At 55.4% G+C, this 26,361-nt stretch overlaps 11 protein-coding genes across 11 annotated transcripts; 4 read left to right on the plus strand and 7 right to left on the minus strand.

Annotated features, from left to right (window-relative positions):
* Window positions 1-474: 474 nt before the first annotated feature.
* Window positions 475-1,555, minus strand: BO82DRAFT_263644 (uncharacterized protein; the record flags this gene model as incomplete). The annotated part of the gene is made up of 2 exons (XM_025630939.1): window positions 475-994; window positions 1,056-1,555. Coding segments are annotated over 2 exons (1,020 nt in total), but the record flags the coding sequence as incomplete, so codon positions are not given.
* Window positions 1,556-2,333: 778 nt separating this feature from the next.
* On the plus strand, window positions 2,334-3,637 carry BO82DRAFT_358724 (peroxiredoxin-like family protein). Its single transcript, XM_025636372.1, has 2 exons — window positions 2,334-2,921; window positions 2,980-3,637. The coding sequence occupies exons 1-2, from the start codon at window positions 2,664-2,666 to the stop codon at window positions 3,445-3,447; spliced, it is 726 nt and encodes a 241-aa protein (XP_025487062.1). The 5' UTR covers window positions 2,334-2,663; the 3' UTR covers window positions 3,448-3,637.
* On the minus strand, window positions 3,598-10,231 carry BO82DRAFT_436271 (NACHT domain protein). The gene is made up of 4 exons (XM_025641098.1): window positions 9,595-10,231; window positions 9,202-9,535; window positions 8,860-9,135; window positions 3,598-8,810 (listed from the first exon to the last, which is right to left on the minus strand). Exons 1-4 carry the CDS (start codon window positions 10,048-10,050, stop codon window positions 3,721-3,723), a joined length of 6,156 nt encoding a protein of 2,051 aa, XP_025487063.1. The 5' UTR covers window positions 10,051-10,231; the 3' UTR covers window positions 3,598-3,720.
* Window positions 10,232-11,707: 1,476 nt separating this feature from the next.
* Window positions 11,708-12,411, minus strand: BO82DRAFT_295151 (uncharacterized protein; the record flags this gene model as incomplete). The annotated part of the gene is made up of 4 exons (XM_025631852.1): window positions 11,708-11,913; window positions 11,978-12,032; window positions 12,102-12,174; window positions 12,233-12,411. 4 exons carry the CDS (start codon window positions 12,409-12,411, stop codon window positions 11,708-11,710), a joined length of 513 nt encoding a protein of 170 aa, XP_025487064.1.
* Window positions 12,412-12,832: 421 nt separating this feature from the next.
* On the minus strand, window positions 12,833-14,334 carry BO82DRAFT_358728 (alpha/beta hydrolase). Its single transcript, XM_025636373.1, has 2 exons — window positions 13,136-14,334; window positions 12,833-12,989 (listed from the first exon to the last, which is right to left on the minus strand). The coding sequence occupies exon 1, from the start codon at window positions 14,291-14,293 to the stop codon at window positions 13,193-13,195; it is 1,101 nt and encodes a 366-aa protein (XP_025487065.1). The 5' UTR covers window positions 14,294-14,334; the 3' UTR covers window positions 12,833-12,989; window positions 13,136-13,192.
* Window positions 14,335-14,569: 235 nt separating this feature from the next.
* BO82DRAFT_358729 (glycosyltransferase family 69 protein) lies at window positions 14,570-16,379 on the plus strand. The gene has a single exon (XM_025636374.1). It carries the CDS (start codon window positions 14,752-14,754, stop codon window positions 16,288-16,290), a length of 1,539 nt encoding a protein of 512 aa, XP_025487066.1. The 5' UTR covers window positions 14,570-14,751; the 3' UTR covers window positions 16,291-16,379.
* A 77-nt stretch (window positions 16,380-16,456) lies between these two features.
* On the minus strand, window positions 16,457-17,877 carry och3 (glycosyltransferase family 32 protein; the record flags this gene model as incomplete). Its single annotated transcript, XM_025631851.1, has 4 exons — window positions 16,457-16,643; window positions 16,707-17,212; window positions 17,278-17,654; window positions 17,709-17,877. The coding sequence occupies 4 exons, from the start codon at window positions 17,875-17,877 to the stop codon at window positions 16,457-16,459; spliced, it is 1,239 nt and encodes a 412-aa protein (XP_025487067.1).
* A 1,481-nt stretch (window positions 17,878-19,358) lies between these two features.
* BO82DRAFT_249863 (glycosyltransferase family 32 protein) lies at window positions 19,359-20,331 on the plus strand (the record flags this gene model as incomplete). Its single annotated transcript, XM_025630867.1, has 3 exons — window positions 19,359-19,803; window positions 19,873-20,104; window positions 20,175-20,331. Coding segments are annotated over 3 exons (834 nt in total), but the record flags the coding sequence as incomplete, so codon positions are not given.
* Window positions 20,332-20,485: 154 nt separating this feature from the next.
* On the minus strand, window positions 20,486-21,720 carry BO82DRAFT_358733 (PIG-L family deacetylase). Its single transcript, XM_025636375.1, has 2 exons — window positions 21,120-21,720; window positions 20,486-21,021 (listed from the first exon to the last, which is right to left on the minus strand). The coding sequence occupies exons 1-2, from the start codon at window positions 21,674-21,676 to the stop codon at window positions 20,685-20,687; spliced, it is 894 nt and encodes a 297-aa protein (XP_025487069.1). The 5' UTR covers window positions 21,677-21,720; the 3' UTR covers window positions 20,486-20,684.
* A 274-nt stretch (window positions 21,721-21,994) lies between these two features.
* Window positions 21,995-23,935, minus strand: BO82DRAFT_386993 (putative GABA permease; the record flags this gene model as incomplete). Its single annotated transcript, XM_025638275.1, has 8 exons — window positions 21,995-22,458; window positions 22,513-22,833; window positions 22,888-23,258; window positions 23,360-23,413; window positions 23,467-23,521; window positions 23,575-23,633; window positions 23,700-23,770; window positions 23,834-23,935. 8 exons carry the CDS (start codon window positions 23,933-23,935, stop codon window positions 21,995-21,997), a joined length of 1,497 nt encoding a protein of 498 aa, XP_025487070.1.
* Window positions 23,936-25,343: 1,408 nt separating this feature from the next.
* Window positions 25,344-26,042, plus strand: BO82DRAFT_406701 (Zn(II)2Cys6 transcription factor domain-containing protein; the record flags this gene model as incomplete). Its single annotated transcript, XM_025639581.1, has 2 exons — window positions 25,344-25,389; window positions 25,462-26,042. 2 exons carry the CDS (start codon window positions 25,344-25,346, stop codon window positions 26,040-26,042), a joined length of 627 nt encoding a protein of 208 aa, XP_025487071.1.
* Between the last annotated feature and the right edge of the window lie 319 nt (window positions 26,043-26,361).

Genomic DNA, 26,361 nt, shown 5'->3' on the forward strand with positions numbered 1-26,361 from the left:
GCTGGGGGACTGTTTCCGCCAACCTGGAATGTTGTCCGTCACTTGGTCTAATCACCACTGAGCCCTACTTCCGCGTGGTTATTCATTATCCCAAGGAATGGGTTGTCGGATAGTTTACGGAATCTGGTCCCTCAATCCCATGGAATCTGGTGTTTGTGGCGGAATATATTGACTATATTCAAAGTATATATACATAGCTATTTCACTGCCCAAGATCACCACCACACCCAGTGTCGGTCGATCCGGCGCTTAGAAGTTTCCCTGCTTGCCTGAATCAGCCTGGGGGCTCTTTCTGCCCTGGCTGGAGACGAAACCCGAGGGGGCAGCCCTAGCAGACGTGGCAGCAGGCGCGGCAGCGGGCTGAGAGGCAGTCTTCGAGTGTCCGCCGCGTCCATGGCCGGAGCCCTGGTGACCGTGGTGCTTGGTGTGGTGGCCCTCGTGGCCGTGGTGCTTGGTGTGCTGTCCGGAAGGCGCAGCACCGGAGGGAGCAGCATTCGAAGGACGAGGTCCAGAGCCGAAGCCCTGACCGAAAGCACCGGAAGGCGCAGCGCCGACACTCTGGCTGGGCTTGGGAGCACCACCGAATGCATGGCCAGAGCGCTGTCCTGAGGGCGAGGCGGAGGAAGCAGCGTCCGCGTCATTACCGAAAGCGGCAGAGGCAGAGGCATAAGAGGTCGCAACAGCCGTGGCAACAGTGCTGGGCTCTTCCACCTCGACGACAGCAGTCTCAACGGGGGTCGAGTGGGCGGTGGCGGCAGAGGTGGATGAGGCGACGGCGGTCTCCGATCCCATGGCGGGGATGTTGATGGTCGCGATGGTCCACACCTTACCACCGTCACTCGAGCTCAGGCCGGTGTAGGTGGCGCCGGCGCCAGTCGCAATGGTATCGCCAAAGGTAGTGTCGGCCTCACGGAGGGTGATGGTGGTGTTGAGGTAGACCTGAGCAGCCACCGTGCCCGTGCAGTCTGAGTCGCACTCGGTGCCTGTTCCATAGCTGTACGGTAGAATTAGTATCGGGAAGCACGAACCCTAAAACAATTGAGGGAGCAGCTTACCCAGTCATGTAAGGACCCGAAGCGTAGGAGTAATTAGACAGTGCGGCACCAGTCACAGCATTGGTGACCGTCTGCACCCAGGTGTTATCATCCGACAGCAAGTTGTATTCGATGCGAACGTGATCGTCGCCACTGACAGCGGAACCAGTGCCATCGAGCTGGCCGAAGGAACCGAAGATACTGGCGCGCACACACCACTGACCCGTGGCGGCACCGCACCAGGCGTTGCTGGGCCAGCTCTCCATGGTGGTCTGGATGAGATCTCCAGTGCCGTTGCTCATACCAGGCCAGAGGAAGAGCTCTCCGTTCTGGGTGGCAGGGGCGGTTCCGGGGATGAGGGTGGTCACCGCATTGATGATGTCGGACTTGGTGGGACCCAGCGAGACACTGCCTCCCCACGAGTCGCGCTTGGCCACCTTGGTGCCGCTCTGAAGAGCAGCGGGCAGGACGGCGGCCAGCGCCACACTGGGCAGGATTGCAAGAGTGCTAAGGACTTGCATGTTGATGTTGCCGATATTGATATTCTGGTATGTTGAAGAACGTAGTAGGGATGGGACGATTAAGAAAGTGTGTAAAGAACGGTCGGGGCCACCAGTGCCGTCAATGAAAGGAATGAGATTGCCACAGAATTGAGAAGAGAAAGTAAAATAGCATCGACATCAGGAGACATGGAGCTGGCGGGATTTATAGAGGAAGCGAAAGCGCCGGCTGGTTTTGAAGTCTTGTAGGAGAAACACCTTAATCTGCCCGGGTTTCAGATTAAGCAGCGACCCGCATCCTGAAACAAGCTTCCCATCCACGTTTTTGGCAGCATACCGGGTTGAAAACACTCAGACAGGCTAAGAATGCCGGTGACTGTCTCAGGTATACTCTTGCTGGACCTTTTCAGGCCTCATGACCGGATCTAGATCTCCCGTCTATACGACGGTTTCAGTATGGTGCGGGAGAGTGGGGTGACCCTTTAAATTGGCTTGGAGGGACATCGTCCAAGTCGAGATCTGGCAAGAAACATCTTTACAAGACTTGGATGCTGGACGGAGTACTCTCCTCAGGAAAAGTACAGGCGTCATGCACAAAATGTCTCGGGTAGATTCTCTGGGCAGACTGACAAGAATTCGCCAAGCTCTCGGAATGAAGTGAAACCCCACACCTCCTAGATGGAGCAGACAGGAGACAAGCCAGGTTTATTTGCTAAGAATGAGCTGGACGACGAACAAGCGAGGATTTCTGAGCGATGCTCGGAGTTAGTACCTCTGGGAGTGGCAAGAATATATATGTCCAGGCCTGCGATGGCATCTTCTCACCGAGACGTCGTACTTGGCCGACACCCAGGTATGGTGATTTGGAAATGTGCATTGCAACTAATCTCAATCTTTCCCGCGCACTTCATACCGCTACACAAATGCATCTAGCGTACACCACTTGAAGTCTGATTAACTCCAGTCAAGATTCGGTTTCTCAGTTTACCTGACCCGACAGGCTTATGCAATTGGGGGTGGGACAGGTCAGGTGACTGTCCTTTGTCCAGCATCTCATCATCTGGATGACATCTTAACGCCATCTCACATGCAACATGCATTTATCCACATTCAACACCAAACAGATTTCATGGCAGACATTGTCGACGATTCTGAGCTCCCCAAGAGTACCACGGCCTCCAGTGCCAGCACCCCGACCCCAACCACAGACAATGAAACCGCAAAGCTAGTCGGCGACGAGCCCCCCTCCGCGGAGATCCAAGCCAAAGTCGCCACTTACACTGTCCTCGACCGTGAAGGACAGTCACACCAATACTCGACACTGTACAGCGGTCCAGCTGCTGCCCCCCGCACTCTCGTTGTCTTCATCCGTCATTTCTTTTGTGGAGTATGTCTTTGATTCTTCTTTCATCCTCCAACGTCTACCTTACTAATACATCATGCAGAGCTGCAAGGAATATATCGAGGCCCTCTCCAAGGCCATTTCCCCGGAGTTTCTGTTCCAACTCAGCACCCCAACCTCCGTGGTGGTGGTGGGGTGCGGCGACCCGGGCCTGATCGACATCTATGCAAAGGAGACAGGCTGCCAGTTCCCCATCTACGCGGACCCCACCCGCAAGCTCGACGAGCAATTGGGGTTGCTCTCTTCACTGGCGCTCGGCGAGAAGCCAGAGTATATTCAGAAGAGCATGATGCAGATCGTGGCCGAGTCGTTCTGGAAGACGCTGAGGCAGCTCCCCAGTGGCTTGGCGCTCAAGGGAGGGGATTCGCTCCAGAATGGCGGCGAGTTCCTGTACGAAGCGAGTCCCGCAGGGGGTGAGGAGAGACGCGTGGCGTGGTGTCATCGCATGCAAAATACTCGCGATCACACTGGGGTGGCAGCCCTAGCCAAGATCTTGGAGCGGAGGGTGTGATTTGGTTGTGGTAGTGAGGGTGTTATAAGGGCTTGGGAATAGCTTTGAGATTCGAGCAATCTGAATCTCTGATTAACTTATATGTGCTGATATTACTTCTTTGTAAACTCACTGGGATGGGACTGTCTACAAGACTGTCATGCAGGCAGTGCCTAGGTGATTTTCACAACAAATTGCATTACTCGTAAAACACATTTTCTCGTCGTCAAGCATACAAGACAAGCTACTTAATGTCACAGATGCCAAAGCACTTTTCTCGCCCCCAAACCAGCCTCAAACCGCAATAGCAAGTCGATCATGACTGCCCACCACTTGATTAATTCCCGTCGCAATCAAATCATCGCTCGCCTCGGCGCGACCCGAGCCAAACCGCTTCAAATTCCACTTCTCGACGCCCTCCACATCCTTCAGATCCTTGGCGAAGGTCCGGAACAAATCCGCATTGAGGCGCTCGTACTCCGCATACTCCTTGGGCCAATCGCCCAACCGCTCCACCGCCAGCTTCAGCAGATGCAGATGCTGTCGGACATGCTTGCCCTCATCCTCCACAAGGCCTCCAGGGCTGGTCGTGCCGGATCCCGACTCGCTGCTGCTGATACTGTCCTCCATCTCCGTCGCGGAGACAGAAGTCGGATCAATAAACACCCGCAGTGCATTCTCGTGCAATGAGGCGGCCTTCTTGTAGTACCGGTAGGCCAGCTCGCGGCGGTCCTTCTGAGATTGGTACCCCTGCGCGACGCTGGTGTACATCTGCGAGAGGAGCACGGTCATCTCGACGGTGCTGGGGTGGCGGGGGCCATGGACGCGGGCGCAGTTGTAGACAATGTCCTCAGCTAGACGCATGGCAGCCGTGTAATCCCCAATCAAATAGCGGGTGATGACGAGCATGCGGCCCAGGGCGAGGGTGTAGGCATACTGGGGCTGCGAGGTGGCGATGTGGTTGGTGTCGCGGTTGTCCCAGAGCGATGTCAAGATCCAGGCCAGGGTGTGGTAGTCGTGCTGCTCATCCAGCACGCAGATCAGGTTGTTGAGGTGCACCAGATCCAGCTGCGTCAGATCCACCTTCTGCTGCTTGAGGTAGCCCAGCGTCTCTTGCAGGATGGTCGCGGACACGCCTAGCATCTCCTTGCGGGACGCGGCGGCAGGCCGCGCCTCGACGTCCCGACCGGCGATCACCAGCCCGAGCTTAAAGACTATCTTGAGCACCGAGGGGGAGGTGTAGCCCTGATGCGCCCGGATATACTTGAAGGCTGTGAGCGCCAAGCCGCACGCTGTGCTGTAGTCCGTGGTGGCCAGCAGCTGGGTCACCCGGTCGTAGCTGGCGATCGCCACGGAGCGGATGAAGTGCTGCGAGGTGTGCGCGTGGAAGTACTCGAGAAGGGTGGCGATGAAGACCTTGGCCTGGCTGGGGCTGGGCTGGATGGTCGACCCCTCAGTGGCGAGGAAGTAGTTGGTGAATTGCTCGACTAGTCGCGCAGCGTCAGCGTGTCGGCCCTTGGCGGACAGGAAGCCATACAGGCGCGAGGCAGACGGGGTGACGGTCATGAGACTGCTGTTCTTCGAGCTGATCTCGGTGCGGAACTGCTCGAAATACATGTACTCGGTCGTTAGCGCCGAGTAGATCTCATTGAGGGTGAGAGATGAGTCCTCGCGCTGGCGCAGGCTGTACTCCAGCTCGGCCAGGAAGGACAGACTCTGTCGCTGGCTGGAGGTCAGGTCGAATCCTACACCCGCAACGTTGGTGGTGTCTTTAGCCACGATCTGCCGATACAGTTCTTGGGAAATGTCCCTGGCCTGATCCACCTGCCCGGCCGTGATGTAGCCAGCTGCGATGGTCTTGGCGGCGGCGCTCAGCTGAATGGAGGATGACTCGGTGGCGAGGACCTGGGCTGTGGCGTTGCGCAGCAGGGTCACGGCCGCCTGAGTATCGCTTTGCTTGGAGTACAGAGCCACGATCTCGCAGAGGTGCGACAGAGCCTCTTCATGGGCCCATCCGTGGGTGGAGCGGAGAGAGGCCAGACGCTGCGTGCGAATGGAGATCACCCTCTTCACTTGGTCGGCGCTCATGGACTCCGTCTTCGACGTGTTGACAAGGATGTTCTGCTCTTCGTAAATGGAGTCGAGGGTAGCGCGGATGTCATCACGGTCGATGTCCACCTCGTTGGATTTGGTGTTCAGCAACTCCTCAAACAGCTTGATCGCTTCGGCCTCGTACCGCTTGGACTCCAGGCAGATATTGGCCAGAGTCTTAGTGGTCTGGATAGTGATCGCGGCCGACATGCCGAACAGGCTGATGCAAGCTTTGCGGTACTGCACCGTTACGTCGTGAATGACCGTAGTGTCGCTGTGGACCATGCGCAAGCAATGGATGTATCGCTCGTAAAGCGTCTGGACGAAGCTCGGTTCTTGAAGCTTCGGGCTGGTCTTGGGTTTCTGCACCGTATTGAACAATACGCGGCATGGCTTCAAGGCGTCCGCATAGCGCGCCTGGTTCAAAAGATCAGTGACAACAATCAGCAAAGGCTCGAAGGCATCAGGATGGCAGGATTCTGAGTCCTTGTTGAGAATGTGCACGATCTGGCGATAGTAATCCACCGCGATAGGACGAGGACGAGTCAGCTCGGCAAGCTTCCATAGCTGCTTGACAACGGTCGGGTGCTCCGGTCCGTATCGCTTGGTCGAATCGCCCAGGATATCCTGGTGAATAGTGATCAGCTTGTCATTTTGCGACATGCGTTCGTATAGACGTAGAATGCCTGTCGTGACACGGTCTCGCAGCTTGTCGCCCGCCGGTCGATCACGGCGGACAGCCTGATACAGACGCAGACGGACGTCCTCCTCCTTGGCTGTTCGGCGCCTGGAGCGATAACAGTTCGCCAGGCGTTCCGCAAGTGCGACACAATACTCCAGGTTACTTGAAGGAAGAACCACCTCGTCCACGGAAGGTGCAAAGAAGGCAGGCCACATGGTCCGAAGGACTTGCTTGATTGCCTTGGTGGCGTCCTGCCATCGATGCTGCGACAGATACAGTTCCAACAAAGTGTTTGTCGCAGTCACGGAGACCTGGTCAGTGCTGGATGTGTTGAAGACCATCTCTTTGAGACTCGATTCCGTGATGCTCGAGCTGGTCGAGGTCGCCATCTTCATCACCTCGCGGGAAGTGGTATTGATATGCTGCTGCACCTCCTGATGGACACCGCTCTGACTATGAGTACTCTGAGCGCAGTGCTTAAAGACAGTGAGCGCCAGCACGGAGAGCCCCACGGACTTCATCACCTTGGCCACCTCGAGGAATTTGAAGGCCACTGCCTCGGAGCTCGACGTGCTTTGGCCGTACCCCTCCCAAAAGCCGGACAGGATAGAGGCGGCCTCGTTCTCCCGGTGTTGGGACTTGAGGAACTTGGCATAGCCCAGCACGGCGTCCATATTCTTGAGCTCCCAGTCAGACGAGTGATTGAGGCGGTATTCCTTGCTGGTTTGTTGCCACAGCTCAATCCACGTCCGCTCGGCGGACTTCAGGTCTTTCTCGGCCACGAACCGCTCAGCCTTGGCCTGTAGAGATTTGAAGTCGAATGCGCGAGTGATCATATCATCCAGCTCTAGCTCGTTCAGCGAGAAAGTCGTCCGCGTCTCCATCGTATCTTTGCGGCCGTGGAGATGGACCAAGAGCGAGTCGTCCGTGGGTCGCGAGCCCGTTGGTTGCGGCGCGCTGTCCGTGGTCGGCCCCTGCAGCGAGCTTGTGATCTCCTTAGCTTTGGCCTCGTCTCCCATTGAGATAAAATGCTCGGACAGCTGGGTCAGAGTGGAAGTCACCATGCTGCTTGACACTCCATAATGGCTCTTGTAGCATTCAACCAGAAGCTGCAGCATCTCGGTGCGTTTCACCATGATCTCGTTCTTGGAATCGGCGACCTGGTCGGCCGTCACTTCCAGGTAGAATTTGGTAATCTGCATCGTAATCAGGTGTCGGGGCGAGAGCACGGTTTGGCTTATCTTCGCTGCATCATAGAAGACCTTGCTAATATGGGCTGGGAGGGTGTTGTGGATACGTCGGTAGAAGAGAGCCTGACAGAGGACAGTCTGCAGGGTCGTTGGGTGAGTAGAGCTCAACGCCTGCCGATACAGTCGGTTTTGGATGCCGTGCAACAGCCGCAATGAGGGAGTGGATTTATTGTCCCAAACTGTCATCTCAAGCAATGGCACTGTGGGCGAAGTGGGAAGCGCACTGCGCAGCTCTTTGGCTGCAGTGGTGATTTCCTGATCGGTGGCGCAGCCAAACGCGATTTTGACATGCGTCAACCAATAGCGCAGAGCGAAGTCGAGTAGAGGATATTTAGCCAGCATATCCTGGGTGGTATTCTCGTCCAGTGGATCTAGCGAGGGCTCGTGCTCGCTGGTGACGGCCTCTTTGATGTATAATAGCAGTCTCTGTGCAAGATCGCCGTTCCTGTTTTTAACAGTCGGCAATAGTTTATCTTTCGCCAGCACGTCCAAGATCGCGGTGCGAATCTGTCCATGGCGCAGGTAGACCAGATTACTCTGGATGAAGACAAGCGATGCGACCGGCTTCAGGAGCTGCTGGATGTCGAGCGACTCGTCGGTGATGGTGGAATTCTCGACGTGGATGGAGCCCAGCGCCGACAGCTCCTTCTGCGTCATGGGACGAGCCGCAGTGGAGAGCCAAGCCAATACCTTCAATGCATCTTTGCTCAGCTTCGCATGAAGGTTATTCGAGACCAGATCGGTGAGTGTCTTGCCGGTGTTAGCCACACTTTCAATGGCTCTCGTCAGAGCTTGGGCGTTGGACGAGCCCTCCTCGCGGATGCGTTTGGCGGCCAGTTTGGCCCAGAGGAATGAACCACTGGACGCTTCAGCAATCCGCGTGACGTTGATCTCTTGCTCTTCCTCAGGCAAGGATGTGAAAGCACGAGTATGCTGCAGAATCTTCCGTACGACAGCGGTGATGTCGTCGAAGACAAGCTCCGGCGAGACATGCACAATGCTCTGCGAAGACGTGGAGAGCGGCTGCTGGGCGCCCAAGATAATCAACTTGACTCTCTCCGCGGGGGCCGCAGCCTCGGTCAATCGCTTGTACATCAGGTTCTCTCCGCAGCTGGCCTCATCTATTCCGTCAACCACCAGGACGAGTTCCTTGGCGCCCTGGAGACTGCTCTTCAGTGCGTTCTCCACCGCAACCCACAGTAGATCGTCGTACGCATCCTCTTCCAGTGTCGACTGACTGCGTTTGTACGCATCCGAGAGAGTCTGGTAGAGTCGCACATTGCCAATGCGCTTGTCGAAGAGCTGTGACAGGATCATCTTGGCGACTGCACGAGGGGTGGTGTTGGCTGGGATACGACTGCCTATAATGCCTGTGAGTAAGGTTTTCTGGTGCCGGGAAGTGTGACTTACTGATCGGGACAAAGATCGATTTGTAATGGGTACCTCCGACAGGGTGTTGGAGATGGTCGTTGATCACGGTCGCCAGAATGGTTTTGCCTGAACCCGGTTTACCATGCACCGCCAGGGTTTTGCGGTTGCTTTTGAGGAATCGTGTCAAGTACGGGGTCATCCACAGGCAGGTGGACTCCTCACGCTCCTGAGCAAAGTGCGCGGTTGTTTCCGCCACGTTGACTAGCACGGGGTCCTCAGGCTGCAGCCAATCTTTGAGGGCTCGGATCTCGGTGACTGTTGCATGAGAGCATTAGCCACTGTTGCGAATATGAGGAGTAGTTTGAAAGCAATCGCACTCACCTTTGTCCCCGTTCAGACCCTCCCGGATCAGCTGGTGGCGCCACATCGACTCGGAGACATGTTCGCAGCGAGCCTTGAAGCTGTCAATCGGACCCGGAAAGGTGCTGTAAATGTCAATCGAGACTGAGTCAGAAGAGTTCAAAGAACGATGGAAGTGTCTTGCCACGCCAACCACAAGGGTGACGAGATCGGCCAAGGCCAGAATAAGTTGGTCTTTGATCTCCTGGGACACAGAGAACAGTTCTGTGCGATCCAGCAAGTTCCCAAGGCCCATGGAGGAGCGGTAGAAGAATCCGAACAGATCCATCAACGCAGGGGCATTATCCTCCGCCAACTAATACGAGACATCTCAGCATTCAGATGGAGTTTTGTGCTTGGATTAGGCATGCATACCTCGAGTAAGCTCGCACAGTGAACATAGGCAAGCTGGGCAGCCATGTGACTGTCTCCGGCAAACTGCTCCAGAGCCGTGTCGAATGAATGCAGCCGCTCCACGAACAAGGCCGCCCAAACAAGCGCCTTGTCATAGCTGCTGCCTTCCGGAGGGAGCTTACGCATCCGCTCCGCTCGAATCCATTCGAGAAGCGTGGCATAGTCCGCGTCGGTGATACTAGACGAGATCATAGCGTCGCTGCTGCGACGAGTCAGTGAGCTGACGACATCCGCCAGCGTGGAGCCTCCTCCACCAGTTAGGGCCCGTGACCCTCTTCGTGAGGTGGAGGATTGGTACGTGGTTGTATATCCCTCCTGCTCGAGGATATCTGACGCTCGTCGATTCCCAAAGAGCGCAGTGGTAGACAGAGGGGAGCCGAAGGTGTAATGGACGTTAGGTTGGAACGAGGTAGCCATGGTTGGTTTTACACGTGGTTATTCGTAGGCCGGATCGTTTATGCCGAGTGATTCTCATCGGGACAATTGAATTGCAATTGATGGATCAAATTTTGAAGCAATTTGGATGAATGTTGGGCGTAACAGGGAATAATGCCAAAGCAAACTTGGATTAAAAGGTCAATTTCAGGATGCTATGAAGTGATACTTGTCAATGAACAGGATGCTGAGCCTTTGTCCTGTATTTCAAGTTTCAACTTTCTTGCTGAATCTCTCTCTGTCAGCTGAGAAGACGTCAGAATGATATGCACGACAGGAGACTAGGTTATCCAATGAATGCTGGAAGACCAGAAGCTTTTTGAATTGACCTTGACAAATTCCAACACAGATGACCTGGTCCACCATGCCCATATTCCCCCGAAATGGCGAACTGATCAGTAGATGGGTCTGGAATCTACAGCCGATCAAATTTGACATCACTGTGGGTAGACGCTGTTCGGTGTTTGTTGCGGAACTTCCGCTACCGAGTATTCCATGGGGTATGCGGCGCAGGCAGCTCGTTGGGCTTGAGTTGAGCCTACCCAGAACATGGTTGACCAGTATCTTCCTGTAAGAAATTGAATTGATGTCCCAATTGTGCCGGTAAAACCACAATGTTTCACTGAGATCTTTTGAATGATCAACGTTTCAACTGTCCACTGCTGGCAGTGCACTTCAATCGTGTCTGCTCGGGGTTTCAACCGTTTCCAAGAGTAATTTTCCAATGTCACAACGGTATTTTTACCTGTTCTATTGCACGGTAGTAGTAATAATGGATTGACAGAGAAAGTCAAAACCTCACGTCATAACAACTTAGAGGTAGGATAGTCGAATCGGTAGGCGGCGGAAGGCGGTTGAGTTAACTGAGGGTTGTGGGGACATCCGCATGCGGCAAACCTTCCTCCATGCCCGGGCAGCCAAAGGCAGCATGTCCACGGATTGCTGTCAATGTTATTGTGAGCTTTGGAGTTCCATTGCACTACTTGACAAATCCCTCATGAGTCGGCTACACGGTGAGAGTGGTTGCCATGCGGGAAGCCTCGCAGATTTCATCGCCTACGGGACGTCTCGACTCTACCAGAAAACGACTAGGGGAGTGCGGATCAGGGCACAGTCAATTGATACGGCCGGTCAAGTAGAAGTCTGATATCCGTCGCAGCCAGCCTCTGGATAGATGACCGGCATTATTACTCCCGGCGAAGGATGCACGGTATCCACTCTGTTCTCCCCGATCAGCGTCCTTGACAAAAATAGACACATCGCATGCGGTTACGGGGTCTCACGGGGACCATGCTTGATCGTCCAGTGGATGCGGGGTAGCCTATGGGTAAAAATGCCCCTAGTGAAACCATCTCATAAGCCTTCTGCGGAGCTCACATCTCCTTTGATCGCAGTGTATGACACAATCTGCCAACATCGATAGCTTGTCGACCGAGCCAGTCAGTCGCCGCACGGGACGCGCAGCTGGCCGCCACCTTCATCTGTCAGCATTCATCGAAAACTGAAAGCATTCGATTTAGATCGTGACATTGCTTTTCGAGTCAAACGCAGTCCATATAGTCTTTCAAAGTAGATTCTAAGTTCTGGGGGTGTGTGTTGGTGGATTCAAGTGTCTTACCAAGATACATCTGTGTGGGTCTCAGACCCCTTCCACACGGCCTTTGAAGCTCGGAACCCCCAGGACCTCCTCAGTCGCGCGGCTTAGGCGGTCTTGGAAGCAAAGCCAGCTAATGGCTGTAGCGCAGAGCAAAGCCACAAGCATGGGCTGCAGGACTTTGACTCCCGTGCGGGCAGAAAGAATGCCGGTCAATACTGGGAACATCTGGCCAAACACGAAGACAAATGCTTCCTGAAGGTTAGTCAATAGCTATGCAGGGAAAGAAAAGCAAAATGCAGGCAAGAAACGCACCAATTGCTGAACTCCGAACATCCGCCGGGAATATCTTCGAGGCGACCGAAATACCCTACTCCATATTTCAGCATCTGGCAAATTGTCCCTCACAGAAACAAGATCTTGGCAGTGCCGTACTCACAGCGGCAAAGAACGGCCCAGAAAAGGACCCTAGAATGCAGATGGCCACTGCCTCGACAATGATGTTCGGGACCCTCCACGTGATGCCAGAGCAGTATACCTTGCATTCGCGAGGAGCGGAGGGCTACCTACAGCCAGAAGACAAGTTGCAGTCCCACACATAGTACGGCATACAGGAAGATCATCCGCCGTTCTCCCAGCCGGAAGGGTGGCTCAGCCAAGAGCAGCCTGCCCAGGAAGGCGCCTCCGTAGAATCCGGTGGGCAGGCGAGAACGAAGGTGACGACATAAAGCGGAAATGGGGGCAGCCATGCTCGGAGGGCGTGGGAGAGCACTTGGAGGGCTGCGCCTAGGGCAAGAAGGGCTCCGAGGCCGAGATATTGGCAGAGGGCGCTGTTGGTCACGGCGGTCACCAGCCACCCCGCGAAGGTGGAAGCGTAGACCACGATGACAAGGTTGATGCTCACGTGGTAGGAGCGAATCACATAGGGTATTCATGAGCCCAAACTCCCATCATTGACCCCGGCAACAAAGAAAGAGAAGCCGGCGCTGAGAATTTTCACATACAGCCATCGTGTGTCGGCAATGCTGGGCGCGGGTGGCTCGGCCGATGCTGGCTGCTCTGGCGAGAGATCGATCATTTCCTGGTCTGGTTGCGGTCGCATTGGGCTGGTTCTTTGGTAGGTTGGGAGGCAAGGTGTGGGAAGGTGAAGGGATGAAGCATAAGTGAAACGTTGGTAGACCATGAGCTTATAATTATGTTACTTTCTATCTATGGGTGACTTGGTGGCTTGAGGATGCGGGCAAGTGGGTGACATGTCCAGATCGGGCAATTCACGCCGCCGTGCAGTCTGTCTCTTGACAAGCGGTCAAAAAAACCATTCTGGATCCTGCCGAGGATTAGCCGAAGAGCAGAAGACATTCACGGGCGTGGAGGCAGTCAGGCAGTCAAGCAGCCAGGCATCACATCCAAGCGCACATGACCGCTCCAGATGTGAAAAGTGAAGCAGTATGCCTCAGGCATACAGAGACTTACCGCGGTAAAACAACACAGCGACTATACCCCACGACTGCCACACTCATTGCTTGCCACTCAATTGAAGCTTTGGATCCTTTCGTGCACCAGCGCTGCAATGTCATCACTGTTCGTTTCTAAGAACATCATATGGCCATTCCCACGAAGACCCCAGTCCGCCAACCGCACATGCTCGGTGCTCACGCCCGCTTGGCGCAGAAAACGGACGGTGCACCAGTCGTACGGCGCATGATACGATGCCTCGGAGGTGACCAGCACCACGGGCGTTCGTTGCAAATTCGCCAGCTGACGCGGAGGCGGGCTTTCCGCTTGCATCAAACAGCCCACTTCATCCGGGTGGGTGGCGGGGATGGTAGTCGTCACCAAGTCGGTTGCGGGATCGACCACTGCAGGCGTGTAGGCGATGGGGATGTCCGTCAACCCATATGCGCGGGCGGTCCCGTTGCCAAAGGCAGCGTTGCGAAACGGAGGACCGCCTGGTTCAAGGGAGACGATCAATTGCACGAGATCCGGGCGCTGATCGGCTAACAACCAGGCCATGATGCCGCCCTGGGAATGTGCCAGAAGGATCACTGGCGTGCCGATCTGGTCGAGCAGCGCAGCGCCCGCTTTCTGCATGGCGGTCTCTTGGAGGACGTTGTCGCTGACAAAGGGCACGGTGCTGGCGTAATACTCATCGAAGATCGGGTCGTGCATCACCCCAGACCCCGGCCACTGGGTGTGCAGCTTGGCTTGGGGCCATAGCTCATAGTGCTCCGGAGCCGTGAAGTACCGCTGCAGGTGCTCTGCCGAATAAGTCTCCAGCGCTCCATTCCACGATTGCCAGGGACTGCGACCGCGGAAGGGTTGGTCAAGGAGGTAGCATTCGTAGCCCTGGGCCAGGAAGTAGGAGGCCCATCCCGGTTGACCGTCCGGTTTGTTCAGCCAGTTAGTCCCAGTCTGGGCTTGTCCGTGGATCATGACAATGGGGTAAGGTTGAATGACTCGCGTGGGGGTCAGTTTCTCCACATAAATCTGGCCGGTGCGAATGTGCTCGCCGGTGGCTGGCAGTGGAGTGTACTCGCCCCCGGCATAGAAATACCGCACGCGATGGGGAGAATCTGTTCCCGAAGGGAGCATCAGCGCCAGCAACGAGAGGGCGAGGTTGACGAGCATCATGCTGCTTTGATGATCTTTGTGTAGGTGATTGCTCAAGTTATTCCCCTCGCAATGGGATCAGATTTTTCTGTTGCATCCAGGTCACACAATCGCCACGGCAACGCATAGCTGCCCTGATGGGTGTCGTGGATGAGACCTGTCTGGCGGCAACTGCAGGCTGCATGCTGGCCAGAGATGTTTTAGCCAGCAACTTAACTTACGGAGTAGAACCTGAACATCACACGGCTCGGAAGATTCCGAGCCTATCCTGTGAGTGGGATTTTCTATACGGTGGGTGAATGTGCCATGCCGGGCTGTGTTTTGACGGCTGCCTGGGATTGCTTACGCCCACGCACTTTGTCCACGCGTCTCTACCGGGCCAGAATCCAGGTCGACTTACTTACCCTATCAACATACATACACACATACACACATACACTGCCAGACTAATTCCAAGAAGTTACCATTCAGCACCCACGATGCCACCTTCCAGAGTGCAGTCAGTTGAGTATCACGACCTCGCAAGTCGCTCGTCCATCGACTCATTTGCATCAGTCTCTGACTGGGAGCAAGCAGGGCTGGTTCTTCCCAGCAGTCGATCGCACCGGTCCTTCTGGCGCAAGCTGTGGAGATCCACTCCTACTTGGCAACCCCAGCGTCCGAGACCACGTCGCTTTGCTTCACCTCGCTGGTCCTCCATCCGACAACTGCTTCGCATCGGATTGAGCTTCCTCATCGCCTTCATCAGCTGCACCACCCTCTTCTTCCCCTCCTACACGCGATTGCCGCCCCATTTCCAGTCGGTGGTCGAGCAAGCCACGCAGTCCGACCAGCATGGCCGCGCCAACCCGCGCAACGAGCGCATCTTCATCGCAGCCATTCTCTACGACCCCGAGGGCACAATCACAGGCGGCAGATGGGGCGAGTCCCTGCTGCAGCTGATCGATCTCCTCGGCGAAGACAACGTGTTCCTCAGCATCTACGAAAACGAGCGCGATGAGCAGGGCGAACAAGCGCTCCGTCAGCTGGAGGACCGCGTCGCATGCAACAACTCCATCCAGTCCGACCTTCATCTCGACCTGAGCAACCTTCCGCGGGTCACCGTCCCCGGGGGCGCCCAACGCATCAAGCGCACCGACTACCTGGCCGAGCTGCGCAACCGCGCCCTGCGACCGCTGGACGATCCCGCGGCTCAGCCCTACGATCGCATCCTCTACCTCAACGACGTCATTTTCGACCCCATCGACGCCGTGCAACTCCTCTTCTCCACGAACGCCGCGGATGCACCCGACGGAGTGGCCCGGTACCGCGCCGCGTGCGCCGTGGATTTCATCAACCCGTTCAAGTTCTACGACACCTACGCCACGCGCGATCTGGAGGGCTACGGGATCGGCCTGCAGTTCTACCCGTGGTTCAGCACGGCCGGCCACGCCCGCAGCCGACAGGATGTGCTCGCGCAGAAGGACGCGGTGCGCGTGCGCAGCTGCTGGGGCGGCATGGTTGCCTTCAACGCGACGTACTTCCAGCGCTCAGACCGGCCGGTCCGGTTTCGCGCGGACCGCGACTTGTTCTACGACGGGTCCGAGTGCTGCATCATTCATGCGGACTTGCAGGATCCCCCAACAGCAGCAAATGTGGATGCCCTCACGGACGCCGGGGTGTATATGAATCCCTATGTGCGGACGGCGTACACTGAGCGGAGCTTCCGGTGGCTGCACACGACGCGACGCTTCGAGCGGCTTTACTCGCTGGTGCACGGGATCGTGAGCCGCGTGGCCGGTTTTCCAAGGTTCAATCCGCGCAGGATGGAGATCGCTGGGGAGGTGGTGCGCGAGAGGGTGTGGGTGCCGGATGCGAGGCATTCCACCGGGGGATCTTACCAGACAATCGAGCGGGTGGCCGATAACGATGGTTTCTGTGGTGATGGGTTCGGTGGGAGACGGGGGTTACGGCTCATCCGGGAGCATCGTCAGCCTGGGGAGGACGGATGGGAGGAGATCCCTGTGCCTGTTGCATAGTCATTTGTGCTTTGCGTCAATAGACGCATGTTTGAAGTTATTTTGCATTTCATGGATTCTTGCGTACAGTACAGTGCATCCCCAAAGAGGTATACCCAGCATCCGGACTCCACTAACGCCATAATCACCGTAGCAGACCACCGTAGAATAACAACAGACAGCACTATCAAACAATCGCAGCAGTAGGCACCTTGGACCAGTCGCGACACATGCCCAGCACTGTCCGACAAAATTTCCCATACTCAACCGTCAGATCGAACGCCCGCCACGACCCCTGCGCCAGATGCCGCAGTCGGGCTGAGGGGTCGGTGATCGGCTTCGAGCCCATGTTTCCATACGCCCCGCGGCCGGGACTACCATCACCATGTCAGTCAGCCATACTGAACCCCTCAGAGAACCGCAAGTGGTGCACTTACCTGAATCCAGTAATAGGGAGAACGAGAACGTCATCGACCAGCTTACTCCTACCCCCATCCTGCAATCCTGAGAGAGCCTGCCATCGTAGGCCAGCACCCTCCGCCAGCTGGCTGCGCACTGCGTCCGTGAACGCGGCAGGTCCGGTCAGCGTCAGCGGATCGAGGGCGAGCAGCTCCTGACGCGCAGCCCGGGAATCAAGGGAGCCGCCGTAGCGGTCAGAGATGTTCATCATGGTGGTTGAAAAGCCATCCAGGAAGGTCTGCAGGATCGGATGGCCGGGTGCCCAGGCAAAGGCCCACTGGGTGAGCTGCACAGGTTGTGAGTAGCCCATACGCCAGTAGGTGTCGGTATCCTCACGGCAATCGGCTTCCAGTCCGACGATGGCATGCACTGGACCGGTCGAATTGTAGACGACGCCGGTCTGGGTGTCGTTCCAGGGGAGGAGGTCGGTTGCGCTGAGCCATTTGGTCGGGGGGCGGAGGGGCTCGGTGTCGATATCGCCGTACTGTCGCCGATCAGTCTCATCCCTCGTATGCATATAAATATTGAACGAGGCTGGGCTGTCCTTACCACACCTCCGATCCATTTGGACACTAAAATACGAAAGACGTCCGATCGCTCAGCATTGCTCGTCAGACTCGCAAATTGCACTTCTAGGGCTGGCTCGAATTTGCGGAGCAACTGGGTCATCCCCGCGTCTGTCCACAGGAAATACGCCATCTGCCCGTCCGTCACCTGCAGCCAGCGCTCGGCGCTGTGCCGGAGGAGTTGGGGCCAGGTGTCGATGTGCGTGTCCTTCCAGGTCTGATGCACCATCATTGGGATGGCCGTGTGCGGCAGATGGTGTTCGGCAGTGTTAGCGAGGCCGAGAGCCAGCTCGGCCGCTTCGACGATATTCTTGGGTTGGTGGTCGGATGCGCTCATCCATGTTGGTGGAATGTACCAGGCTGTCCAGATGGTCAGTCATGTTCGTGGAATTGTGATAGTGGGCGGAACCGTACCTCCTCCCTCTGTATGATGCGTATGGACATGGTGATAGAGCAACGGATGTTGACTCTCCAGAGTCATCAGCTCGTTCTCCCACTCTTCTCGCTGGTACAGCGTCCATATCATCAGCACTGCGCCGAGGAGGGCAAAGATAGCCAGACGTCGCAGCCGAGTGGGCGCCATTCCTGCTCCTCGTATCCTATACTGGGTGACAGATGGTGGTGTTGATGGTTGAGGGCCTCACCTTGAACTCCAACCACCACACTATAATTAAGCTCCGATGCTGAGCCGCAATCAAGGCGTGCGTGGTGCTAGCTGCAACCCATTCAACGGTTACAACAATTACACAATACCTAGGCAGCGATCAAACAGACCCCGGGGGGCGGCAATATTGACCGGCCCTCAGACACCCCATCCTAAGTCAATTGAAATATGTCTGCCTGGAGGGAGCACCGGTCCACTACCGCCATAATAGTTCCTATCACGTATGCAGGTGCAGAAGGGTCGAGCCCGGGGGAGGAGAGGGGCGCAAGCAAGATAAAATGATTGCTCACGACCAAAGACCCCCAAAAGCACGACCCTGAAAGCCAAACCCCTCTGACCAACTCACATGAGCCGGTGTCTATTTTCATTTTCATCTACATGCGGACCAAACAGAGGTTGCGAATCGCCCTCGTTGCTGCTTGTCAGCTGGAAGTGAGACATTTGGCGAGCACTAAAAACTAGCCTTCAGTTCAGGGTTTGAGTGCGGGAAGGTTTAGGCGAGAAAACAGCCCGATCGATAGGGGCCGTGGCTATAATCTGAAACTCGTGGCGGAAAGCGGAAATGGCCGAGGGTTCCAGGTTCCAACGTGTCCACCCCAGTCGGTGCAAACCCAGTCGGTGTGTGATTCAGGGTCAAGTCAAGTCTTAAAAGGGTCTTGTCCCGATTTAGTTCAGCCCTACAGCAGTGCACCCCTTTTTCCTAGCCTTAGCCGCCAAAGTCCCAAAAAGCTTGGTTGTCTTATTTTTTTCTATTTTTTTCCCTCCCACATCTGGAAGGGTTGGGCTTGGCTTTGCATCAGCACGGCCGATTCAATTGCTTGTCTTAGCCATCCCTAGAATTGATTCTCTTTTCCGACGTGCACTCACTCAATCCCATCCGGCCCCCACCCGGTGGCTGTTCTGTTCGGGGGATGTCCGTCTGTAACCCGCGGGACCCGAATACCCTCATCTTCTCTCTGGTCGGCTCCACTGCCCTCGGAACCACTTCAGACAACCAGAATGCCTTGTTTGGGGCTAGTTTCCCTGGCCAGGCCTGCAGGTTTTCCACGCTTACACGCTTACACCAATTGCGGGATCGCCTTCAGCCTGGAATTGGGAAAAGGTCGTACAAGTGAAGGTTTAGGCAACCATCATCATCACGCTGCGGCTTGGATGCATGCTGGCCGGACCTGCAGGATGACCTGGGCTCCGGTGAATAATGCAATGAGCCTCGCGGGTGATTACATGGCCGTGACATCTCATCCCCCTGGGATCTCGCCCACAATGTTGACCACGCGGCCGGGGGAGTCCTTGGCTTGACATTTCTTACGTGCCGCTATACACACAACCACTTTTTCATCATTCTTTGTCTTTCCTCTCGCCGATAATCAGCATCCACAGTCATTACGATGGCTTCTCTACGAGTACGGCTACTCTTCGTCGCAGTTGCGGTGATCACACTAGCGAGTCTATTCCTACCCATGCGCGAACTGTATCTACTCCTCCGTCTGCCCTTCGTCTGGAAGACCTCCGCCGCCGAATCAATCATCTCTGCCCAACGCGACGGCTTCGACGTCACCTTCGCGTCCTACGCCAACCGCAGCGCTCCCCCAGAGAACGCGCGCATCCCCAATCGCCTCCACCACGTCCACCTGGGCCCCAGTGCGCCGCGAGCGGAATGGCTGAGTGCCCGCGCACAGTGTCTGGACCATCATCCAGACTGGGAGGTGTTCCTGTGGGAGGATGAGAACGCCCGCGAGTTCGTGAAGAGCCAGTACCCGGATCTGTTGGCGATGTGGGAGGGATATCCAGCGCTGGTGCAGCGGGTGGATGCGCTGCGGTATATGGTGCTGCATACTTACGGCGGTATGTCTTTCCCCTTCTCCCTTGAGGAAACAAGAGCGAAGCGCTCTTTCTAACAATGGCGTTGGACAGGCGCAATCCTGGACATGGACCTCGCGTGCAGACAGTCCCTCGACCCCCTTCGCGAATTCGAATTCGTGGCGCCCGCCGCGCACCCCGTGGGCATCTCGGTCGGGATGATGCTCGCCGCACCGAACAACACCTACGTGCGCGCGCTGGTCGACAACCTGCCGCGCTTCAACCGGCGGTGGTCGCTCCTCCCCTACATCACCATCATGTTCAGCACGGGCTGTCACTATGCCTCGTAAGACCATCCACTCTCCATGTATTCCGCCTGAACGCACAAGGTGCTAACCTGATTCATGCGATGCCAGAACCATCTTCACGCTGCAATCTAACCGCTCCGCCCTCCGCGTCCTGGCCGGCACTCCGGACCATCCGACCCTGCACATGCTGAACGGATACGTCAACACCCCGCTGTTCCAGCATCTAGGGTCCTCGTCGTGGCACGGGCGCGACGCGAGGTGGATCAAGTTCTTCGCGCACTGCGACCAGCGTCTCTCCTTCTTCGTGATCGTAGTGTTCTTGCTATCCTTCGTGGGGGGCGTGTGCTTCTGCGTGGCGCGGGGGCGACGAGCTGCGCGACAACAGGATGCTACGCGCTCGGAGGCGGCCAAGTCGGAGGGGAAGATGGTGTAGACTTTTGTCTGAGCGTTTGGGGAGTATCGTGTATATTAGTCTTCCTTGTTCATATTCGTGGTATCAATCGTAACCTGTAGTGTAGATTCGTGGTTTCCAGTGCGTGCCCTAATTCCGGCCGGTAGTCCATATCCTCTCCCAACACCCCCTAAATAACAACTCCATAAAATCCTACCCCCCAAAAGCTACTGCACGCGCACCAAATTATTGAACCACATATACCGACTAACCACCAAATACAACACGCGGTCCCACGAGTACTGGCTCGCGTGCTGCGCGAACGCCGTCCGCGCCACGCGGTAGGTCTCCCACGAGCTGACCAGCAGCGCCGTGTCCTCGTACCGGCCCGCCACCGCAACACTGGGATCATGCGGGGGGCTGACCATCAATGCGCGGAGGATGCGCCCGGTGAAGGGCAGCGCAGTGCGGAGCAGGTCGATCAGCGAGGCGTATTTGCGCAGCAGGAAGACGCTCTGTAGCATGTAGGCGGGCGGGGCGGTGGGGGTGGTTTGGACGAATTTTCTGCACCGTTCGCATTATCAGCTTGCTATTTTCTCGAAATACGGCATATGAAATGATTATAGGTAAGAGGTAGTGTGATGGGGAGGGGGAAAGTTCACCGCACACCCCCGCTCACAGCACGGTGGTTCACATGCCCCGAAACCCCCCCGTCGTCAAAAGTGTACAGCAGATCGATCTGCCACTGCTGGACGTACTGCGCGACGACATCGCGAATGAGGTCCTGGTCCCACCAGGCCATGGGGTTGTCCTGCAGGTCGCCGCGGTCGAGGACGATGCAGCGCTCCGGGGCGATGCCCAGGCGGTCGCAGCTGCGGTGAATCTCGGCCTGGCGGGTGTCGCCGAGCCCGTTGTAGTTGCCGCAGGAGAGAACCAGCAGGGCGCGAGTCACCTCGGGGTTGGTGCGGTGGTAGAGGATGGTCGGGCTGAAGAAGAGCGTTTCGTCGTCCGGGTGCGCGGTCACCAGCAGGATGTTGCGGGCGCGCTGCAGACTGGCCGGCACCAGCCGGGGATCGTCCGCCAGCGGGTACGCCAGGAGCAGGTATAATCCCACGGCACAAGTGACGAGGGCGATGGTGATGGTGGCCAGGAGACGCGGCAGGGGGCCTCGGCGGAGTGGGCGCCGTAGACGGCGGAATACGGGCGAGAATTGTGCCATGGCGATGGATTGATTGTGATGAAGAGGAACGAAGTAGAGAGAGAGAGAGGAGCAATGAGAAACACAGAGAAAAGAACCGTGGATAAGAGGCAGGCAGCGATGGGATGGGATGTGGAAATACGGTATGGTATGTATTGCATGTACCGGATGTAATGTGCTGACTGTATTGTTCTTTAGACTGGATTGGGTATGTCCAGGAAAGTCAGGTGCCCCCACTGCCCTCATCGACCCACCACGAAGTTACTTGCTATACTCATCGTACTCATACTCATTGCAAATATACGCTTGAAACCCTCTCGATACCCAACGAACAAATCATCATCCATCGGCCAGAACAACCACAGGTCCGTCATATTCCTTGCGACCTCGCCATAACCAAAACCCGCCACTCCACAGCAGAACAGCCCCGAAGATCAACGGGGCGTAGTTCATATTCGAGGGAGTAACCGGCCGGTAAGCGGGAAAGACCATGAAAATACTCGTGAAGCAGAGATAAACAATGGCAACAATGTTGACGATGATTTCACCCCGACCAAGGCTCCACGGTCCAGTCTGCAGGCTCTGCGGTAGGCAATTGCGATGCCACAAGAAGAAGATAATCGGAACAACATAGGAGACGTGCAGCTCGAGAACAGCGAGAGAGAGGATTGCGTTGAAAGCCGTGGTCGATCCAATATTGATCAGTCCGAACAGAACGAGGAGGCCGGTGGTGGCGAGGATAGAACGCGTTGGTAGGTGGGTGTGATCATCAACGTGAGAAAGATAGGCAGGAAATGGGAGTGCTAACTAAACATCAGCGTGCCGATGCCCCAAACGCAATGGAAACCCCATCTTACCTTTATCTCGAGCCAGTGACCAGACCATTCGAGAGGTTGACGCCAGCAGCGCAATTGTGGCCAGCCAGGCTGTAATGATGAAAACAGCCGTCATGACGCAACTCGCGGCCGAAGATCGGGTTGTACTGCGGAAGATCTCAATTATCGGATATCCTGTAGCTGTTTCTAGTGCACTCTCCATGTCTTCCATGCAGAAGAGAAAAGTGACCAGGAACACGAAACCGAGGATGCCATTGATAGCCAGGGAGCCAAGCATGCAATATGGAACGGTCGTCGTCGGCTTGGCCATCTCCTCGCAGAGATGTATTGCTCCATCGTAGCCTGTGCCAAAAGTCAGTATCAACATGCCCGGCCAACGACAGCCAGAGCACAAACCTGTCAAAACATAGCAGCTTGAGAGCATGCCCAGACACCACACCAGTCCGTCAGTAGACCAGCCGGTGCTGTTGATGAATGTCGTGAAGACGAAATGACCATCGTGTTTTGCCAGCGCACAAACCCACTCAGCAATCAGAATAGCAACAAATCCCACCAAGTGACTAAACAGTGAGATAGTCTCCACCAAGGATAGCAGACGAGTACCCCACACATTCAGCACGGCGGCCAGCCCGACCAGAGCCCAGTATATCAAAGATACATGCCAGCGCTGGGGCTGATACGTCTCGCGGGTGAGTACTAGCAGGCCCTGAAGCATACTGGCAGAGAGGTAAGGGGCACTAGCAGTGAATGACACCCATCCGAATGTCCTTAAAATGGTGTTGTGGAAAGATGAGCTGGTCGTATCGTGGCCGCCGCAGCTGAGCCCTTACCAATCCAGCCAACAATCCAGCTGAGCAATCTCCGCAACCTTTCTGGCGCAAATCTTGCTGTAAAATGATACTGGCCGCCAGCAGTGGGGTATCTGGGCGGAGAATATGAGCCTACTGCACTCAGTCGTCAACAGGAAGCACTGACATCGATACCATTTCACTCAAAGACGCTGCGGTTGCGGTGGAGTCAACGACTGCCACTTTCCTCTTGGTCAGAACCATCCCGTGAGTCGACTAAGGTAGAAGAACGAACAAAGATACCCATAGACCAAAGAAACAGGGCCACCACTGACAAGACCCGCCGCCATCGTACTGTACAAATTGTGGTCGTCAGCCAATTAAGCGACATCGGAGAGTCATCAACGGCATTCCACCTACCCGGAAAATGCCTCCCATGTTGCCATCAGGACGACCGTCAGAGACAGAATTGTTAATCGAGAGAAGGGCTTCTACTCATCTCCAGGTTCAGGTTAGCACTACTCAACGTCAGAAGGGAATCCGCAGCTACCTGCCTTCAATTCGATCACTTCTCCAACCCCGCTGTGCACCCTCTCATCCACCTCGCCCGACTTGGCGGTGCAACTGATATTCGAAACTTTTATGCTCGTAGCCATCTTGATTGATCGATTGTACGATGGTCGAATGCCTGGAAAGAGATTCTGTGCGGGTAGAGCAGGGTGTGTATAAGAGACGAGGAATGAAGCATCGTGACTACTTTGATAGGTTCTATGTATCTCTCAGAGACAGCCAATCACCGCGACCTTGGCTGTACGGAGTTGTCACTAGCCTGGCTCGCTATTTGGGTAGAGATAAGGTAGCACTTTATATCTGGAAATGTACAAACAGTGCGGGCCAGTAGAAACACACGGCCGGATATTTATCTCTATAGCAGCTCTCAAGTTACCGCTCGTTCTGCATGAACCCTGAGCACCACGGTAAGTGCAAATGGTGAGTTTCTGGTGTCAGGTGAGGAAATAACATATGCACAAAGAGCCGCCTATTTTGAAGATTTGTAGATTTGAGAGATGGTTGTTATCATTAATGTTAATAGTGATGTTTTGACCCCACCCCAACCCCCTCTCCTTTCTTGGCATTTCTGATGTGGTATACGCCGTTCATGCTTGGTGTCAGAATTCTGAGAGAGAAGATAGGGAGAATTGCACATGTTAGTGAAGGGATTAAGTTGGACTGAAGGGTAGAGGCGCATATTCTTGGCTATGACTGATAAGAAAGCTCTGTGGAGGTAATTGTTGTTGTGGTTGTCCGACTCCACATCCTACCACTTTTTAATCTATGACTGAGAGCAATGTTTTACAAAGTGCTAATTGGTTTTATTCGGCCACATTACCTTACTTATGTTTAATCTCAGGTTTCATCTACCGCAATATTAGAAAAGCCTTGCAAACACTGCCCATCAACCACACGCAGGTCCGAATACTCCAGCGTACGGTTGCCATACACCACCTGGTCAAGAAGACCACGAGGTGGATGGGTCAATCGATCAACACGGGACTGGTTTGAGAGGCTCTAGCGTTCACCAGAGGCCTATCTGATCTTTTCGTTTCGTCATTTTCGTCTTTTTACGGATTTTAAACGGGCTCTGGGCGTCCTGGTTTGGTTTCTCAGCGCTGGAGTTTTCGGATGTTTGGGCAGGCGATGAAGCGAGGTATGGCTGCGTTGTATATGGACTTTGGCGCTGGGAATTGGGATGAAAATCTTTCAATGTACTTTGTGGTTATGATGATTACTAGGCAACATACTGCCTTAAATCTGCCCCGGTGCCTCAGGCCCCAAGCCAACTGTCAGGGCGCATAGCCAACAGGATTTCCAGCAGTTATCCAGCCGGGAGCCCATCTCCGCTCGGCATTGAAGCGGATTGCGGGGAAGAAGACAGATTGAGAACTGGAACACTCGTAGTACTTCAGGTTTCGACTGTTTGCTTCATGGTCCTAGGAGCATTCGCAAAAGTTTCGCGTCCACTTCCGCCTAGGTCACATTCGGAGCTGCTCTCACACACCTCCCATGTCAACCCCGCAACCAGTCTCTCGTCGTAGAGTTGAAGCTCGGAGTGAGTACGGCCTGCTGCTCAGGTGAGCGGTGCCTACCAGGGTGTTTCGAACTAACTTGTCATCCATTCAAGGTGGCTGCCTCCGGATCCGCCAGCGCGGGGCTCTATGTGCCCTGCTAACCAAATCTATACAGCGGATCAAGTGTGACGAGACGGCACCAGCGTGTAACCAATGTACACGGAAGAACCTCGACTGTCCGGGCTATAGACGGCCCTTGAAGTGGTCCTCCAAGTATGAGGTAGGCAAGGGCATCACGCACCTACCCGCCGAGCTGGAAGAGACCATGCAGACATCGCAAGCACATTTCATCCAGCCGAGAAGGGCAACCAACTCCACAGCTTATGCTCATCGAGCTGAAGCCGCTCACCAAACCCAGACTGACCCCAAGTCACCCTTCTGCATTGATGGAGACAATACTTCCACTCTATCGACCAGAGGGAGTCCCACTACCAGCGAGCTAACGAGGTTGACCAACATGCACCAGGTCTACACCACCCTGGAAGATGACGACACAACTCTAGTGCGCCACCATTTTTCCAAAGTCTGTCCAGTTAACTCATGTTTTGACTCGCACAAGAACTTCTTCCGCAACATTCGGGCCTTCGTCTTGGAGTCACTCTATCATCATGCAGTCCGAGGCGCACGACACTAACCGCGCTCGGGTAAATAGTGCGTCGGCCAGAGGATGCGATTGGTTGCATGGGGTCCATCCCGCGCTAGTCCCTTTCCAGCGATCAGCTTTGAGGCCCGAGGCTGGCTGTGGTACACAAGATGGTTTAATAGAAACTATACGGTACACGATGGGTGCACATGGATAAAGGCATTTTTGTGATTACTCAACATTTTCTTAACTACATCCCTAGTCACCAGGTGGAGATATACTATCCGCAACCGTTCGACTGCCATGTGCCGGTCCATAGCCCCGACATTTAATTACATAAACCGCCATTCACACGGTACAGCATCACGAA

This window comes from Aspergillus uvarum, assembly GCF_003184745.1.
Source record: "Aspergillus uvarum CBS 121591 unplaced genomic scaffold BO82scaffold_76, whole genome shotgun sequence".
Taxonomy (NCBI): Eukaryota; Fungi; Ascomycota; class Eurotiomycetes; order Eurotiales; family Aspergillaceae; genus Aspergillus; species Aspergillus uvarum.

What these genes read in the sequence shown, in the direction of transcription:
- BO82DRAFT_436271 (XM_025641098.1), bottom strand. Translation starts at nt 10,050, where the DNA reads ATGGCTACCTCGTTCCAACCTAACGTCCATTACACCTTCGGCTCCCCT. An exon ending in ACTGTGCGAGCTTACTCGAG is followed by an intron (nt 9,536 to 9,594) that starts GTATGCATGCCT and finishes GTCTCGTATTAG; the next exon opens with TTGGCGGAGGATAATGCCCC. An exon ending in GGGTCTGAACGGGGACAAAG is followed by an intron (nt 9,136 to 9,201) that starts GTGAGTGCGATT and finishes CTCATGCAACAG; the next exon opens with TCACCGAGATCCGAGCCCTC.
- BO82DRAFT_358729 (XM_025636374.1), top strand. Translation starts at nt 14,752, where the DNA reads ATGCCACCTTCCAGAGTGCAGTCAGTTGAGTATCACGACCTCGCAAGT.
- BO82DRAFT_358728 (XM_025636373.1), bottom strand. Translation starts at nt 14,293, where the DNA reads ATGATGCTCGTCAACCTCGCCCTCTCGTTGCTGGCGCTGATGCTCCCT.
- BO82DRAFT_358724 (XM_025636372.1), top strand. Translation starts at nt 2,664, where the DNA reads ATGGCAGACATTGTCGACGATTCTGAGCTCCCCAAGAGTACCACGGCC. An exon ending in TCCGTCATTTCTTTTGTGGA is followed by an intron (nt 2,922 to 2,979) that starts GTATGTCTTTGA and finishes TACATCATGCAG; the next exon opens with AGCTGCAAGGAATATATCGA.
- BO82DRAFT_358733 (XM_025636375.1), bottom strand. Translation starts at nt 21,676, where the DNA reads ATGGCACAATTCTCGCCCGTATTCCGCCGTCTACGGCGCCCACTCCGC. An exon ending in GCTGTGAGCGGGGGTGTGCG is followed by an intron (nt 21,022 to 21,119) that starts GTGAACTTTCCC and finishes CGAACGGTGCAG; the next exon opens with AAAATTCGTCCAAACCACCC.